Below are 16781 nucleotides of genomic sequence, written 5' to 3'. Positions count from 1 at the left end.
CTTTTTTTCTAGGCCCATTTGCTTGAAACACCATCTTCCAACCTTTCAACCTAAGATAATGTCTATCCTTTGTAGAGAGATGAGTTTCTTGGATACAACAAATTGTAGGATCCTGCTTTTTAACCCAGTCTGCAAACCTATGTCTTTTTGTTGGGCATTGAGGCCGTTGATATTATGAGATATTATTGAAAGGTGTGTATTTATATTTGCCTTTTTTTTTTTTTTGTGGTTCCGGTTCTACCTGTGCTCTTTTAACAAGTATTTGAGTATTGCTTCTTTTTTCTAGGTTCCTTATATGTGTGCTTTTCCTTTTCTTCAGCATGGAGGATTCTATCAAGTATTTTCTGTAGAGCTGATTTCGTCTTCAAATACTCCTTTAACCTGCTTTTGTCATGGAATGTCCTTATTTCTCCATCTATTTGAATGGATAACTTTGCAGGATACAGTAACCTTGGTTGACAGTTGTTATCTTTCAGAACTTGGAATATATCACTCCAAGCCCTTCTGGCTTTAAAAGTTTGTGTTGAATAATCTGCTGTAATCCTGATGGGCTTATTTTTGTAGGTAACTTGATTTTTCCCTCTAATTGCTTTCAGTATGCTTTCTTTGGTGTGTGTATTTGGAAGTTTGATTATAATATGGCGAGGAGAGTTTCTTTCCATGTTTTGTCTGGCTGGGGTTCTAAAGGCTTCCTGTATCTGTATTGGCACCTCTTTCCTAATTTCGGGGAAATTTTCTTCTATGATTTTGTTGAAGACACCTACTATGCCTTTGGAGTGGAGTTCTTCTCCTTCTACTATGCCCTTTATTGGATCTTTTCATGGTGTCCCAAATATCTTGAAATTCCCATTCATACTTTTGTATAAGTTTGTCTTTCTCTTTATTGGCCTGTATTAGATCTGCCACCTGGTCTTCTAGCTTAGATATTCTATCCTCTCCTTCATCCATTCTACTGGTGAGCTTTTCTACAGAGTTTTTTAGTTCATTAACTGTGTTCTTCATTGCTAGTAATTCTGACTGGTTTTTCTTTATTATTTCTATTTCCTTATTTATGTCTTGTATCACCTTCTTTATTCCATGAAATTGGTGTCCTGCATCTTCTTTGATTCCTTTGATTTCCTCTTTAAGTTCCTCTTTGACTCCTTTTATTTGTTCTCTGACTTCTTTGAATATATTTACAATCATTCTTTTGAAATCTTTCTCAGGCATTTCCTCTAACTCGTTCTCACTGTAGGTCATTTCTGATGCATTAATACTTTTAGGTGGATTTATATCATCTTGCTTTTTAGTGTTTCTTGTGTTCAATGTATATATTTTTGCATCTTGGATTAAGTTAATGCTTGGATTTTCTAGCTATCTGGGTATTCTTAGCTGTATCAATTGGTTTGATGTTATATACTTTCAGGGTAGGAGCTTGAGGTGTTAGATGTGGCTCTTAAGACTCTGAGAGTATCTACAAAGGTGCTCCTAGGGGTTGAGTTTCCCTGCTATGGGGGTATTCAAGTAGGCTGAGTGGAATAAAATACAGGTAGATTCTAAAAGTTAACTAAACACTGTACTGTACCCATTCAGTCAAAAACAGCCCCAAGTATGTATGCCAGAGTAGTTATTATAACAACCAGGTCCTCTATCAACATAGAGGTTAAGATTTGTGGTCTGTTGAGGGATCCAAGTCAGGTTGTTACCAAATGAGACCCTTCCCTGGTGCAAACCCAGTTACCTTGGATGAGTTTGGTCTCAGTCAAGTTGCTGCCTGGGTTGTCGGGCTGCTGTTCTGATTTCTGGAGCTGGGCACTGGCTTTTCCTGCAGGGCAAGCCAAGCCTGGCAACTGTGGCCCTGCAGATCAGCACCCCCACTGGGTCTGTCAGCAGCTGAAGCTTCTGCCGCTCCTTGGTCTGCTGCTGCCTGGGCCGCTGTTACCGGTGCCGGAGCCGCTGATGTTGCTGCCGAACTCTGCTTCTGCTTGGGTCCCACTCTCTGCTCAGGTTGGCGTGGCCGGTCCCCGAGCGCTGCTCTGTTCACCGGAGCTGGGCTCAGGCGGTGGGGGAGGGGAGGGAGCTGCAGCTGCTCCGGTTCTCTCGCTGTTCCACGTGTTCTTCTACCTCGCAGTCTTCTCCTCCGTTGCTCACTGCCGCTCTCCCTTCACGTTTCCTGAGTTGCGGAGAGCGCAGTGTGAGGGGAAGTTCCCGCACCTGGCTTTTCTTGCGGCTGGAGCCGAGTCTAGTGGCTTTTTAGTGCGCCGCCGCCGCCGGGGTTGGCGGAGCTGCCGCAGCTGCTTTTGCCTGCCTGCGCAGGCTCTGGATGCTCTGGATCTCTCCTACTTCTCCGCTGCTCCTTCTTTTCCTATACACCTCACTTTTTAGTTAAAGTATATATTTTGCTGAGGTTTTTTGGTCTCCCCCTGCCCAGGCTGCTTTGGCATGGTACCTACTCCGCCATCTTAACCGGAAGTCGGATTTTTTTTATAATCATGGAAAATGCTAATAAAAATTTAAAAAAAATTAAAAAATAATTTAAATGGGCTTTGGGGAAAAATGAAAATATGCTCATCACAGGTTCTAAACAGAAAGAGGCATCTTGGCCAGCACCTGTCATGTATAGTTAGTAATTTTATTCTGAGAGCAGGTAAACAAATCAACTCATATTCAAAACAAGTAAAGAAGCAATTGAAGAACCTATGTGATTGATGTTCAACCCAGAAAACCCACTGCCTCTGTCATTTGGTGGAAACAAATCACAGCTCCTTATACATCCTGCAGTTGTCACATGGTCTCAAGAAACCTGGACTAGCATCCCTGAACATTTCCGAAAAGGTGACATCTAATCATCACCAATGACAAGGGCAATTGAACAGTCAACAGACATGAACTCACACATTTTGTATGATTTTTATATCTCAGAATGTCTGATATTTGAGGCAGGATCTCCTGGTCTATCAGCTGGCTTGGCATTTGGGGAGGTCGTCCTCCTTCAGCCAATTAAAGGATACTTTCTTGGGCTCTCTTATTCCTAGAGAAAAACACACTTCATGCCCTAGTCACTCATATTTCAGACATCCCCATTATCATAGGCTTACAACTTGTAAGTGAGGAGGTGAACCTGAAAATATTGTTCAATTTCAGCAAGAATGACTTGGGCTCGCACAAGGACACACATCAACCATCTTTGTTCATTTCATAAATCTGACCCCCCTTTTTGTTTTGAAAACAGCAGATTCTCTAATAGGGTGAGAGCATTAAGCAAGGTTAGAGATTTGGAGATTTTGGTCAAAGAGAATGCCACAAAGATCCAGGGAATCTTTGTGTGATAGGGAAATGAGGCCTCTGGCACACATGTGACTTAAATGGTCACATCTGCATGGGACATGCAGAGCTTACAGGTGAAGTGAGACACTTCTAGACAGTCGGGAGCTCCTTTCTAGCAGGAGGACCAATGTCTGTTTGAGGCAGTAGACACATAGGTGTCTCCCTAGTTTGAAAGGTGAAAATATGTCTTCCGGCCAAGATGGCGACCGCCTAGCTGCCCTCCAGATACAAAGGGGAAAAAAAGGCAAGTATTAGAGGGCAATTAGGAACATTTTGCAAGAGGGAGGGCACAGATTGGGGTAAAACAGGGAAGTACAAACCCCCGCGACCCGCGACCCCCACACCTGCCGCAGCATATGCACCAACCTCCACGTGCCCTGGCGGCACCGCACGCCCTCAACCACCATGCCCCACCCCTGCATGCACAGCGTCCCCCCCCCCACGGCCCGTGCCCACCCCTGCGGCCCGCACCACCCCCGTGGCCCACGCCCCTGCCTCAGCACGTGGCCCATGCGGCCCCAGCGCCCCACGGTGTCCCGTGCCGTCCCACACCGCGGCAGCCCCTGCGCACCCCGTGTGGCCCCCCGCGCCCCGCAGCACCCACATGCCCCACGCCCCCCCTCGTACCCTGCGACTACCCCTGCAAGCCCCACGACCACCCCCGCGAGCCCGGCGCACCCTGCGTGCGCCTTGGCATCCCGCGCCCTATCATGCCTCAGCATGCCCTGTGCCCCCCGCACGCCTCCTCCCCACGCCCCCCGCACCCCCAGCGTGCCTCGCGCCCCCCCGCCTGAGACCCACGTGCCCCACTCCCCCGCGCACCCCTCCACCCCCCGCGTGCCCCGCCTCACCCCCTTGCGCCCCACCCCCCCACATACCCTGCAGCCCTAACCCCTGTGGGCACCACGCACCCACCTGCCCCGCGCCTCCAGTGCACTCCCACACGCCCCCCACATGCACCCCACCTCCCCATGCGCACCCCGCCCCCCCACGTACCCCATGCCACTAGCCCCTGCGGGCACTGCGGCGCAGCACCCCACGCACCCTGCGCCTCCAGGGCGCTCCCCCACATCCCCCCATGCCCCCCGTGCCTCCAGCACACACTCTGTGCCCCCTGCGCACCCCACGCCCCCCCGCTCCCCCCCTGTGCACCCCCCCGCGCACCCCGCACCCCCCCACGCACCCTGCGCCCACCGCACACCCCTCGCCCCCCCACCAACCCGAGTGCCCCACGCACCCCCGCCCCTCCCAGGCGCCCCCTCCACGTGCCCCCTGCGCCACACTGCCTCCCGCATGCCCTACCCTGAGCGCCCGGTGCCCCGGCACGCCTCGCGCCCTCCCCCGTGTGCCCCACTCCCCATGTATGCACCATCTCACACCATGCCCCCTGCCCGCCCCCCGCGCCCACGCACCTTCCGCACGCTCCATGCCCTGCAAGGCTGTGCTCTGATCGGGCACCCACCAGCCACGCCTGCCAGCCTGCTGCACTGAAGCTGAGACCTACTACCTCGTCCTTGTTCTCTGATCCTGCAAGTAGACCAGCTATGTGGTGCTCGGTTCGCAGACCCATGGGGGCCACACCTGCCGGGAATAGGTGGCTGCCAGATGCCCTGCTGCTGTGCTCACATCACTTGCCGCTGGTCAGACTCTGCTGTGTCCTGATCCCATACCCACATCAGCTGCCTCTGCAGTACAATTGCACGTGCAACAGGCCCAGTCCCACAGCAATAGCCACACAAGTCCATACTGAGTCACTAGCGCCAGTGCAGGTGCCACCCCCTACCTGTACATCGCCACCCATCCCCCACTCCCCTGAGGTGGGAGAGCACAGACGGTTTACAGGCCCCAGTGTACCCAGCCAGAGTTTGGGCAGCTTCAGGGCTTGCTACCTCAGTCCCCTTTCAAGCTCGAAGGCAGGAAGCTTAGGTGCATTACTGGGTGAGAATTTAGGCAACTTTGGCGCCCCTGTCAGGCTATAGATAGGCGGCTTTAGCAAGAGTGAGCAAAAACCCAGGCTGCTTGCAACTGCCCCAGGCTGCCTTGGATTCTCAGTAAGCTAGATCCCAGGCTGTCCACCCACCTACCTGCCCATACACTGACATGGGTAGGCCACAGCGCAAAAGAAATAACGTGAAAAATAAAATGCAAGAAAATCCAGACAGATCACCCAGTCCAACAAGGATTACATCTAACCAAAACATAGAAGAGTGTGTAGGACCAGAACATCAAGTGGAAGCAATGAGCAATGCAACTCTGACCAACCTACTGCTAGAACTGGCAGGAGAGCTGCAAATGATAGATGATCATGTGGATGCTACCATCACTAAGCTAGAGCAATATGATAAGACACTGGAAGGAATTCAAAGAGAGCTAAGAGAGTTGAGGGAGAGTGGAAAAAAAGAGGACCTTAAAAATCAGCTGGCCACACTAAATGAAAACATAAAGAAATGCAAGGATGATTTCCAAGAATCATCATGAAAATCAGAAAATGAGATGAAAAGGGAGTTGGACAAAGTGATGGAAGTGATACATAGGAAAGTAGTAGAAAATGCAAACTTAAGTGAACAAGTCCAAAACTCACTAGAGGCTCTCAAGAATAGAGTCAGTGAAGTGGAAGATAGAAATTCTGATCTGGAAGACAGGATGGAAGAAACAGCTCGAGAGTCCAAAAATTTCAGAAGTTCAAAAGTTCCTGTGAACAGAACATGAGAGAATTGTGGGATACACTTAAACGTCCTAATATCAGAATCATTGGAATACCACAAGGAGAAGAATTTCAGACCAAAGGCATGGAGAACTTATTCAACACAATAATTGAAGAAAACTTCCCCCGTCTCATAAAAGAAAGGCCCATCAAGATTCAAGAAGCCAACAGAACTCCTAACCGACTAGACCAAAGGAGAAACTCCCCAAGACATATTATCATTAAGACTCTAAACATTGACACCAAGGAAAAATTCCTAAAAGCAGCTAGGGAAAAACAGCACACCACTTTCAAAGGAAACCCCATCAGAATTACTTCAGACTTCTCAATGGAAACCCGGAAACTAGAGGTCCTGGAATGAAACTCTACAAACTTCAGAAACTATGGCTTCCAACCCAAACTACTTTACCCAGCAAAAGTCTCCCTTATAATTGATGGTGATAGGAAAACTTTCCATGACAAAACTCAGCTTTACAATTATATGAACACAAAACCAAACCTACAGAAAGTATTCCAGGAAATTCTCCACAGAGAAGAAACAAATAACCAAACACAAATACCTACAAGAACCAGGTCACAGCAACCAAACCCAGAGTAGATAGAAAAAAAAAAATTAAATTCCATGGAAATGCCAACACACCTCTACCACCACAACATGGCAGCGATCAAATCAAATCTCACAGTCATCACCATAAACATTAATGGCCTTAATTCACCCATCAAGAGACACAAGCTAACAGGGTGGATCAAAAAACTAGACCCTTCCATCTGCTGCCTTCAAGAAACCCACCTTACCACTAAAGACAGAAACCTCCTCAGGGTGAAAGGGTGGAAAACAATATTCCAAGCAAATGGGAGTAAGAAACAAGCAGGTGTAGCTATATTAATATCAGATAAAATTGACTTCAAACCAATAACAATCAAAACAGACAAAGAAGGCTACTTCCTACTTATAAAGGGAACAATCCATCAAGAGGATATTACAATCATAAATCTGTATGCACCAAACACAGGGGCACCACAGTTCATAAAACAAAACCTACTTGACAATAAAACAGAAATAACCACCAACACCATCATAGCTGGGGACTTTAACACTCCATTTTCAGTAATAGACAGATCATCCAAACAGAAACTCAACAGGGAAGTAAGAGAGCTCAACAAAACCATAGAGCACTTAGACCTAACAGGCATCTACAGAACTTTCCATCCCAAATCCACAGACTACACATTCTTCTCAGCAGCCCATGGAATATTCTCTAAAATAGACCATATACTGGGTCACAAAGACAGCCTCCACATATTTAGGAAAATCGACATAATTCCCTGCATGATATCAGATCATAATGCTATATTCCTAGAAATCAACAACAACAACAAAAAAAACCCCAACAAGATCCCCAACGGCAACTGGAAACTGAATAGCACACTCTTAAACAATAAATGGATAGTGGATGAAATAAAAAATGAAATTGCAAAATTCCTGGAATTGAATGACAATGAGAACACATCAAACCAAAAATTATGGGACACAATGAAGGCAGTCCTCAGGGGAAAATTCATAGCACTCAATGCCTTCATAAAAAAGACAGAAAAATCCCAAATCAATAGCTTAACCATCCACCTAAAGGCATTGGAAACTAAAACCTGATCCACACATTTCACCATGCACTACACTCCAATCCAAATGAATCAAAGATCTCAACATAAGACCAGAAACTCGAAAACTACTGGAAGAAAATTTAGGAAGTACTTTCCATTATATAGGAATGGAAAAAGACTTCCTGAACAAAACCCCAGTGGCTCAAGTTCTTAAACAGTCACTCAACCATTGGGATCATATGAAGCTGAAGAGTTTCTTTACAGACAAGCATATAATAAGCAAAGCCAATAGAATACCCACAGAATGGGAGAAAATATTTGCAGGTTATCCAACTGATAGAGGTCTTATCTCTAGAATTTACACAGAACTCAAAAGTCTAAACAATAAGAAGACAAATACCCCACTCACAAAATGGGGCACAGAGTTAAACAGGCAATTCACAGAGGAAGAGATACAAATGGCAAACACACACTTAAGAAAATGTTCATCATCCCTAATCATCAGAGAAATGCAAATTAAAACAACTATGAGATTCCACCTTATCCCAATAAGGATAGCCAGCATCAAAAGGTCAAATGAAAATAAATGCTGGCGAGGATGTGGAGAAGCAGGAACACTCATTCACTGTTGGTGGGAATGCAGGATGGTACAACCACTTTGGAAAGCAATATGGAGACTCCTGAAAAAGCTGACTATAGAAATACCAACTTACCCAGTTATACCATTACTGGGCATCTACCCTAAAACCTTCAAACCAAAGGCCAGAGAGATTTGCTCAACCATGTTGGTAGCGGCTCAATTCGTAATAGCTAAAAGCTGGAATCAACCCAGATGTCCATCATTAGAAGAATGGATAACAAAGATGTGTTATATCTACCCAATGGAATTCTATACAGCAGTAAGAAAAAACGCTATAAAGAAATTTGAGGAAAAATGGTTGAACCTGGAACAGATCATTCTCAGCAAACTTACCCAATCACAGAAAAAAAATCGACATATAATCTCTCTCATCTACAACACCTAACCTGAATCTACCCAAGATACCTTACATACCCAGCAATCACCTCATGGACTAGATAATAGGATGGAGGGTAGGGGGGGGCGGGGGTCATTGAAGGGTGGAAAACAGTAATCCGGACCCAAACGGCAATGGTACGATAAAATTCTACTTCCTAAAAGTCAGACCAAATGGCTGAACCTTCACTAGACCCTTAGAGGAAACACCTGAACCACAAGACACTGGAGAGGGTAGGATCAAGACTGACCTAAATCTCCTACATCCCCCTCCCTCCCTCTCCCCCTCTCCACTCTATCTCTCTCCCTCTAACTCTTGTATATTAGTTATGTTTTTCCTCAATTTCTTAGTGGACACTGACCTGTAACCCACACTTCCAGCTTGGGCCTACCATCCACAGTGAGCTTTTGATCAGAGAAACCTACAAGGTTTCCTAAAACAATGACAGACTTCTGTCAGAGTACTTGATGACCCACCAAAGGCCAGTGGTAAGACCCTTTTGCTGAAGACTCCATACGCAGCTGACGCGTAAAATGGAATGACATGCCTGGAAGCCAGGAGGGAGTCAGTCCCCAGACAGTCAGTGTGTCTACTGCCAGAAGGTGCTACATAGGTGACTGGGGGAAACGACCAAGATCTGTCCAAGCAATGCATTGTTTAACCTAATTAGCAACAAATAACCTGATGTGATGCCCACACAAGTGCAATAGTGGTACACTGCCATGGTGAGGAACCAATTGCTCTTGATTTGGCTAACTGATCCACTCAGTGGTACTAGACCCATAGCTGGAGCTGGGAAACAAGTCAGAACCATACCCAAACACAAGCCCACTCTACAATATCAAGCTACCATCAATTACGGGGTATAAGAGGGCCTACACCTATCATACTGTCTATCAAAAAAGTATGTGTTATCTCAATTTTTTGGGTGCTAACTTACTCTCCGGTGGAGAATCTGCTTCTCTTTTCCAGATAGAAGCAGATCCTAAGAAGAGAGCTGCCCCAACATACCTCAGAAGGGGCCCAACTGTAACCAAGGACAACTGGCGAAACAAGCAAGGGTGATGTTTTCATGTGAACTGGATACCAGCACAAGGGGGAAGGAGACCAACACAGAGAAGAATCAATGCCTACCAAATCAGAGAGCCAGAGCCTCAGAGGTCCCCAGCACCTCAGCACTGAAGCAGACCAAAAATGAACCCAACATGGCTCAGGGAAATTTTGTGGAAGAGGGGGTGGAAAGAATGTCAGAGTCACATGTTGGGTCATGATTTGCAGAGACATTTATCATACAAATAACTGGGGGCTAACTCCCCAATGCAAGACCCATTTTCATCAACAAGGAGGGTCCAATGGGAGGGGGTAGATCACAGATGAGCCTAAACCATGGTACCAAACTGCCTGTATTTACTGAAAAGAAAACTAATAAATTAAATTTTAAAAAAAAGAAAGGTGAAAATATGAGTAATGTAAGACACATATGCATGTATTGACATTCTTTTTGCCTTATAGGTCCAGCGAAAAATTGATGAAGCCAGAGAAGAAAGGATTAGGAGTGTCAGGGTCCAAACGTGTATTCTGAGGGTTGGAGTACCCTTTCAGATGCTCTTGAGAACTTTCATATAGCACTCCTAGGCATTTATTCTAAGGATTTCATCTCATTACCTTAGAAATATGTGCTCAACTATGTTTATGGCTACTCAATTCACAATAGCTGGGAAATGGAACCTGCCTAGATGTCCCTCAACTGATGAGTGGATAATGAAGATATGGCACATTTTTACAATGGAGTTCTACTCAGAGGTAAAGAAAAATGATGTTATGAATTTTGCAGGAAAATGGTTGGATCTGGAAAGGATTATACTAAGTGAGGTAATGCAGGCCCAGAAAGCGAAGTGCCACATGTTCTCTTTCATATGTGGATCTCTACATGTGGGAGATAAATTAAACTTTTCGCTCTTTGAGTTGTTCCTCTGGTACCTTGTCGAAGCAAGGAACAGTGACTCTGACAGTAGCCTTCATAGACAAATTATGGCATGAAATCATTTCAACATATTAAAGCTGAAGGCAGATTTTGTGTGCAACAGGACATCCTTATGGTCCACTGCTATGCAACCAACTAATAATTTTATGTAAAAACCTTTGCTTGACATGGGGTGTAGGCATACATGACCTTGGTTCAATCTTTAGCACCTCAAATTACTGTTTTATTGTCCAGTTAACCAGCTTGACTGAAGGAAATGGTTCACTTCATCTTACAGTCTCCAAGGGAGGGTTTATCATAGGAGGTTGGCATCACATCTTGCCAGAAGCAGCAGGTAAGAAACAGCAAGAAAATTAGCTGTCAATATCTGGGTGGAAGTAATATAAACACTGGGCTTGGAGCTGGGTACTGAACCTCAAGCTCCATAACCAGTGACACAAGTCTCCACCTCCTCGTTTGCCTACATCCAGGGACTGAGCAGGAGGATGAGGCTCCTGAGAGTATTTTGTATTCAAAGTATCACAGCAATGCAACTTAAATATGAAATATTTATAAGTACATAAGTTTGTAAGTATGAATCATAAAAAGTAATGTGAAGTCCACAAATAAATTGTTGGTTGAACACACAAGAGATATTCCATAAAACAAAAGGAAAAACCACATTTAAATTTTGTCCTTAAGGAAGAGACATACATAGCCGATTTAGATTATCTAACTAATTAAAAGTATTTACATATTTACTGGTTTATTGGCTACTTTCTCAAAGGAACCAAAATTTGTATATGGATCTGACTTTCCTGAACCCATATTCCCATTCTAACTCTAGCTTTCTTGTCTACTTATTTTTCTTCATTTTGCCTCACATCACACATCTGCCTGACAGAAATTTTAGAGGTACAGATTCCACAGGGACAGTAGCAAGAGGAGGAAGCTACAACTGCCACATAAATTTCACTATGTGAGAATACAAAGAGCAACTGGGGGCGGTAGATCATACCTATGATACTAGCATTTCGGAAGCTGAAGCAGGAAGATTGCCATTAGTATCATGAGTTCAAAGCCAGCTATGGCTACACAGAGAGTTCAATGTCATGAAGAGCTATAGAGTGAGACTCTGTTATGAAGGTCACAGGAAGACAAAGAGGAAATAGAGCAGGAAGGTGATGAAGAAAAGGAGGAGAAAGATGAGGAGAAGAAAAACTCATTGCACATATAAAGAAGGATGGGCAGAAAAGTCACATACACAGTGTGACAAAGGAAACATTGCCATCAGCTGCATCTTCTAGAAGTCTGTTATTGGGTGTGATGCTCAGAATTCATTGGTAGAAATAAATTTTGGCAGTAGACTAAACACTCCTGCTTCTGGAACTTCATAGAAAATGACGTTTATGAGTGTTGAAATGCAAAGTCAAAGCCTATGCAAACACAATCATCATGATAAAGGGCTAACAGGAGAGAGATGTTAATCCAAACTGGCCCAAGACAGCCTTAGAAAGGGAGAAGTAGAGGAAACTAAAAGAGTTAAGACTTGGACCACATCATCATGGAAGGTGCACACAATAACTTTTATTGTGCTCTTAAAGCCAGTAAAGAGAAGTGCTCTTGAATCCATCCTTTGTCTTCAAGACTGCTGTCACTTCTCCAATCAGGTCAAGTGTAAAGGTTTCAGAATAACCATGTTACCTCAACCTAGAGTCTCTTTCATTCCTGCACAAGGAATGAAAGAGACTCTAGGTTGAGGTAACATGGTTATATACTTTTAACATACACTACAGTGATGATCTACAGGAATGTGAAATGTCCTGTGCAAGATACAGATAACTTTTCCCATGAACACTCATCAGAACCATAGAGATGTCAACTCTAACCTAGGAGACAGGTTTAAGAAGGGTTGTCAAGTCTGTCTTGCAGGCTTTCACCTGCCAAGGTCTCAGCCACTTAGGGCTGCTATTAACTCTCCTGCCATTTTCTCTAGCCAATCCTGTGTTTTGGCTGGGAAGCTGACCTTCCTATTGGCTACTACCTGCTTATGACATCATTCTTCCTCTAAACCAACCATCTTTGGGTTTCCATGGAGCTTTCTGTAAACAACTTTGGATCATCTCAAGTGGATGATGACAATTTAACAGTATCCTTCACATTAGATACACAATGATGTGGTGATTTCAGATACAAAAAAAAAATGTCCAAGTACTGTGTTGAAATCTCTTGTATGCCTTAGTGTGATAGAACTGCTTCTCTATGACAGTTTCCCTTAATGTCGACACTGATTGACAAACATGATGTTGAGAATGAATGTTTCACAATCCCTTCTAAGTTACTTCACTGACTATCTGTATTCCCAGACCACATTCATAACTCTAAACTCAAGGGGTCTTAAAGCTAATTGTCTGAGGATTCACAAGGATAAAGTATTGAGATGTAAGCACTCACAGTATCACAAGGCCCTGGTATCTATCTCTTTAGCTTTATAAGTAGTAGCTATGGAGCTACACTAAGGGAAATCAGGCACCTCAGTATTAACAAACAAGGTAACTGGAGAATGTTTTTAACACTGTTCTGTAAATTTAAATTAGTACCAAAGACAATATCCACAAGTTATATACTTGTTCATGACACAGTATATAAAAAATTAAGTTGAGTGAAGTCTTATTGTCATGCAATCCTCCATGAATATAATGATGTAACAATTTAAGACTTATACTAGCTATATGGTGAGTTTCAGACCAGCCTAGGTTTACGTAAGAATCTCTTACTCAAAACAAAGAAAAAGAAAGAAAATAAACCATAAAAGTAGTAGTATTCATATGTTGTGGCACATTTTCTTTCATCTAGATGAAAAGAGAAAGAGGGAGAGCAGTGGAAAGGACTGGGCTCTAGGCAAGCAAAGATGGTAAGAGGAAGGTGGGACTCTTTCCATAAAGGACAGGCCAGAGAAACAGAGGGCAAAACAATCCAAGAATGAGGGAGGAGTGTGATAGTTAAGGTGTTGTCAACTTGATCTGTTTAGTAATCCACAGGCTGCTTCTAGGAAGGATCAACTAAGGAGGAGGTCTTTCTCCGAAGGTGAGCCCTTCCCCCAGGTGAGCCCTTCCCCCAGAGTGGGCGGCCCCACTCAGAGAGGGACTTGATATAAGGAAGCTCTGGGTAAAGAGTTCCCTTTTTTCCTTCCTTCCTTCCACTTGGCTGCCGGAGCTGCTCCCTACCTTCTAGCGTGGATTGAAGACCAGTACGGACTAAAGACCAACATCAACCGAAGACCCACGTGGATCGAACACCAGCGGCTCCTCGGGAAGCCTCCAGGCTTTCCGGTTCCTCAGGAGGCCTCCAGGCTTTCCGGCACCTTCTGCAGTGCCAGGTCGGGACTGCTGAGGCATCTGGCCATGTGGACTGAGCAGCTACCAGGTTCGGTGATTCTCAGGCCTGCAACTACTATTGGACTACTGTAAGCTAATCCAATAAATTCCCTTTATAAAATAATTCATTCTAGTAATTCTGTTCCTCTAGAGAACCCTGACTAATACAAGGAGTGAGCAGTAAGCATTAAAGAACTGGAGAGTGTCAGGATGCTCTCAGAAACAAACAGGGAGTTGGAGCAGAAAGCTGAAGGTAACCTGAGATTTCAAGCCTACACATTAAGGCCTAAGTGTGAAATAGTTTCACAGTAGGACAACCAACAAAGAGTATGGTGACTGTTGACATTAATGGAGGAGGATGGCAGCAGCTGAGACTGGGACAGGGTATGACACAGAAAGGCAGCTTGTCTGAGTTTTTGTCCAGTGTTTTCTCTATTGAATATGACAACAGAAGATGCCTGGCTCTTTTGAATGAGAACATTTTTGAAATAACTTAGAAATCATTGTTAGGGCAATGCGTTGGTTCACATCTCTAATTGCACCCCAAGAAAGGCATGTACAGGAAGTCCTCCAGTATTTCAAGGCCAAGCTGCACTACACAGTCATGTTAAGGCCAGCTTGGGCTGCAAAATGAGACCCTGTTTCATTTTTTTAAAGAAAAAGTATTCTTGGTATAGCCATGCTAATAAAAGTCATTCTAGACAATGCTGGAAACAGGACTGTGAGTGTATTATTCCATTCTGATTCTTAAAGTACATGGATATGGATCTAAATAGTGTGTCCTTAGGGGCTGGAGATGTGGCTGAGCTATTAAGGGTGCTTCCTTGCAAAGCTTTACCTTTCCCAAGTAAAACAAGCACACACAGTGGCACATGCATTTGCTGCAGCAGGAGACTTGGTCTTGCTGGTTCTTTTCATTTTCTCTCCTTGAAAATCACATTTTCAAAAGAATGATGTGTCCAATTTTGAATCAGTAGTAGGTTTTAAGTAAGAGCTGCTTTTTGGACTTCGCAATAATAGTCTCCCTAAGACAGAGCACGTACTTTCAGTATGCATACTCAGCCAGACCATTAATGCTTTTCAGATCTGAGATGAAAAGAAAAACTTCCTGGCAATGAAAAGAATACCACAGGTCACATTTCTAAATCCACATGTATCTAAAAAGAACTTTGTATACTCCTTTGCTTTTTCATAGAATTATTTGGCCTCAAGTTTTGAGTTCAGCAGTAAGAACCTGGTTTCACTCCCCAGATCAAATTAAATAAATAAATAAACAAATAATAAATGAATACAAACACTTTTAAATGTTTTAACTTTGAGATTATGTTCTACCTGCAATAAATTTAGGACTCTTGGCATGAGAGTTTCCCTTAATGTCGACACTGATTGACACACATGATGTTGAGAATGAATGTTTTACAATCCCCTCTATGTGACCTCACTGCCGATCTATATTCCCAGACCACGTTCATAACTCTAAAACTCAAGGAGGCTTGAAGCTAACTGCCTGAGGATTCACAAGGAGGAAGTGTTGAGAGGTAAGCACTAGGAGTCCACAGTATCACAAGGCCCCCGTATCTCCTTAGCTTTATAAGTAGTAGCTATGGAGCTAGGCCAAGGGAAATCAGGCATCTCAGTATTAACAAACAAGGTAACTGGAGAATGTTTCTAACACTGCTCTGTAAATTTAAATTAGTATCAAAGACAATATCAACAAGTTATGTACTTGTTCATGATACAGCATATAAAAAATTAAGTTGAATGAAGTCTTATTGTCATGCAATCCTCCATGAATATAATGATATAATAAATACATATAGTGCATGATAGTTTCTAGATTGACTACTGAGTAATTACATGGCTATTTGAGCCCAGAAGACAAAATATTTAATTTTCACCCCACAGGCTATTCTTAGGAAAAAAGAATACACTACATAAAAATTTGCAAACCACATTTACCAGAGTAGGTCCACTGGGAACTCAGAATAGGCAAAACAGGGCTGGCTGCTGGGGTGCAAAGCAGTTTAATCAAAGGCAATGTGGACCCAAGAGGAATTACTGAAGGAAGGGCAGGCTGAGAGAGGGGAGAGAGGACAGGTTGATGATATGCTTCCCCAGAGATACTGAGTAGAGCTATAGGTGTGGCAGTGTTGGGGATGGAGTGGCTGTTGAAAATGGAACAGGTGGACACAGGACTGTCACATCAGCAGAGTGCAAAGGAAGAAGGATGGAGGAAGAACAGGAAGTGTAAAAGCATTAGGAGGAAGAAAAGAAGGAGGATCAGAAGAAACAGAATGAAGAAGAAGGGAGGAACAGAAACAGGAGGAGGAGGAACACATGCTACAGGAGGAACAAGAGAAAGGGGAATGTGTTTATGTGAGGAGTGTTTGGGTGAGCATGTGTGTGTGTGTGTGCACTCGTGAATGCATGTGTGTGCACATGGGTGCATATTTGTAGTAGTGCAAGCATTTCTGTGTATGTGCATAGGGAGGCTAAAGACAAGCTTTTGTGTGACCTTAAGGTACAAGGAGACAGGAGGATCTCTGAAGCCTGCTGGCTAGCCAACCTACTCCGTGGTGAGGTGGTGAGCTCTAGTGCAAACAAAGACCTAGTCTTAAAAAGAGGTGGATGATGGATGACTTATATGGTACTCTGAAAGCAAACCTGTGAATGAGCTTGTGGTAATTTGAATAGATGGCCCCAATATATTTAGTTTTTTATTGTTTGTAGTTTGCATTTGCAGCACCTGGCTGGAGGCAGTGTCACTGGGTGGATCTGAAGGTGTGGTGGTGTGTTTCAGATTTCAATCTGAA

General features: G+C 44.1%; 1 protein-coding gene across 1 annotated transcript; it reads left to right on the top strand.

The window, feature by feature from the left end:
• Positions 1-4384: 4384 nt before the first annotated feature.
• On the top strand, positions 4385-11828 carry LOC123457476 (glucosidase 2 subunit beta-like). Its single transcript, XM_045141365.1, has 2 exons — positions 4385-4452; positions 11738-11828. The coding sequence occupies exons 1-2, from the start codon at positions 4385-4387 to the stop codon at positions 11826-11828; spliced, it is 159 nt and encodes a 52-aa protein (XP_044997300.1).
• The last annotated feature ends 4953 nt before the right edge of the window (positions 11829-16781 follow it).

The sequence above is a fragment of the Jaculus jaculus genome, unplaced genomic scaffold (assembly GCF_020740685.1).
Source record: "Jaculus jaculus isolate mJacJac1 unplaced genomic scaffold, mJacJac1.mat.Y.cur mat_scaffold_59_1_489403_arrow_ctg1, whole genome shotgun sequence".
Classification (NCBI taxonomy): domain Eukaryota; kingdom Metazoa; phylum Chordata; class Mammalia; order Rodentia; family Dipodidae; genus Jaculus; species Jaculus jaculus.
This window is presented reverse-complemented; position numbering and strand designations above follow the sequence as displayed.

What these genes read in the sequence shown, in the direction of transcription:
- LOC123457476 (XM_045141365.1), top strand. Translation starts at nt 4,385, where the DNA reads ATGCCCCCCGTGCCTCCAGCACACACTCTGTGCCCCCTGCGCACCCCA. An exon ending in CGCCCCCCCGCTCCCCCCCT is followed by an intron (nt 4,453 to 11,737) that starts GTGCACCCCCCC and finishes TCTGTTATGAAG; the next exon opens with GTCACAGGAAGACAAAGAGG.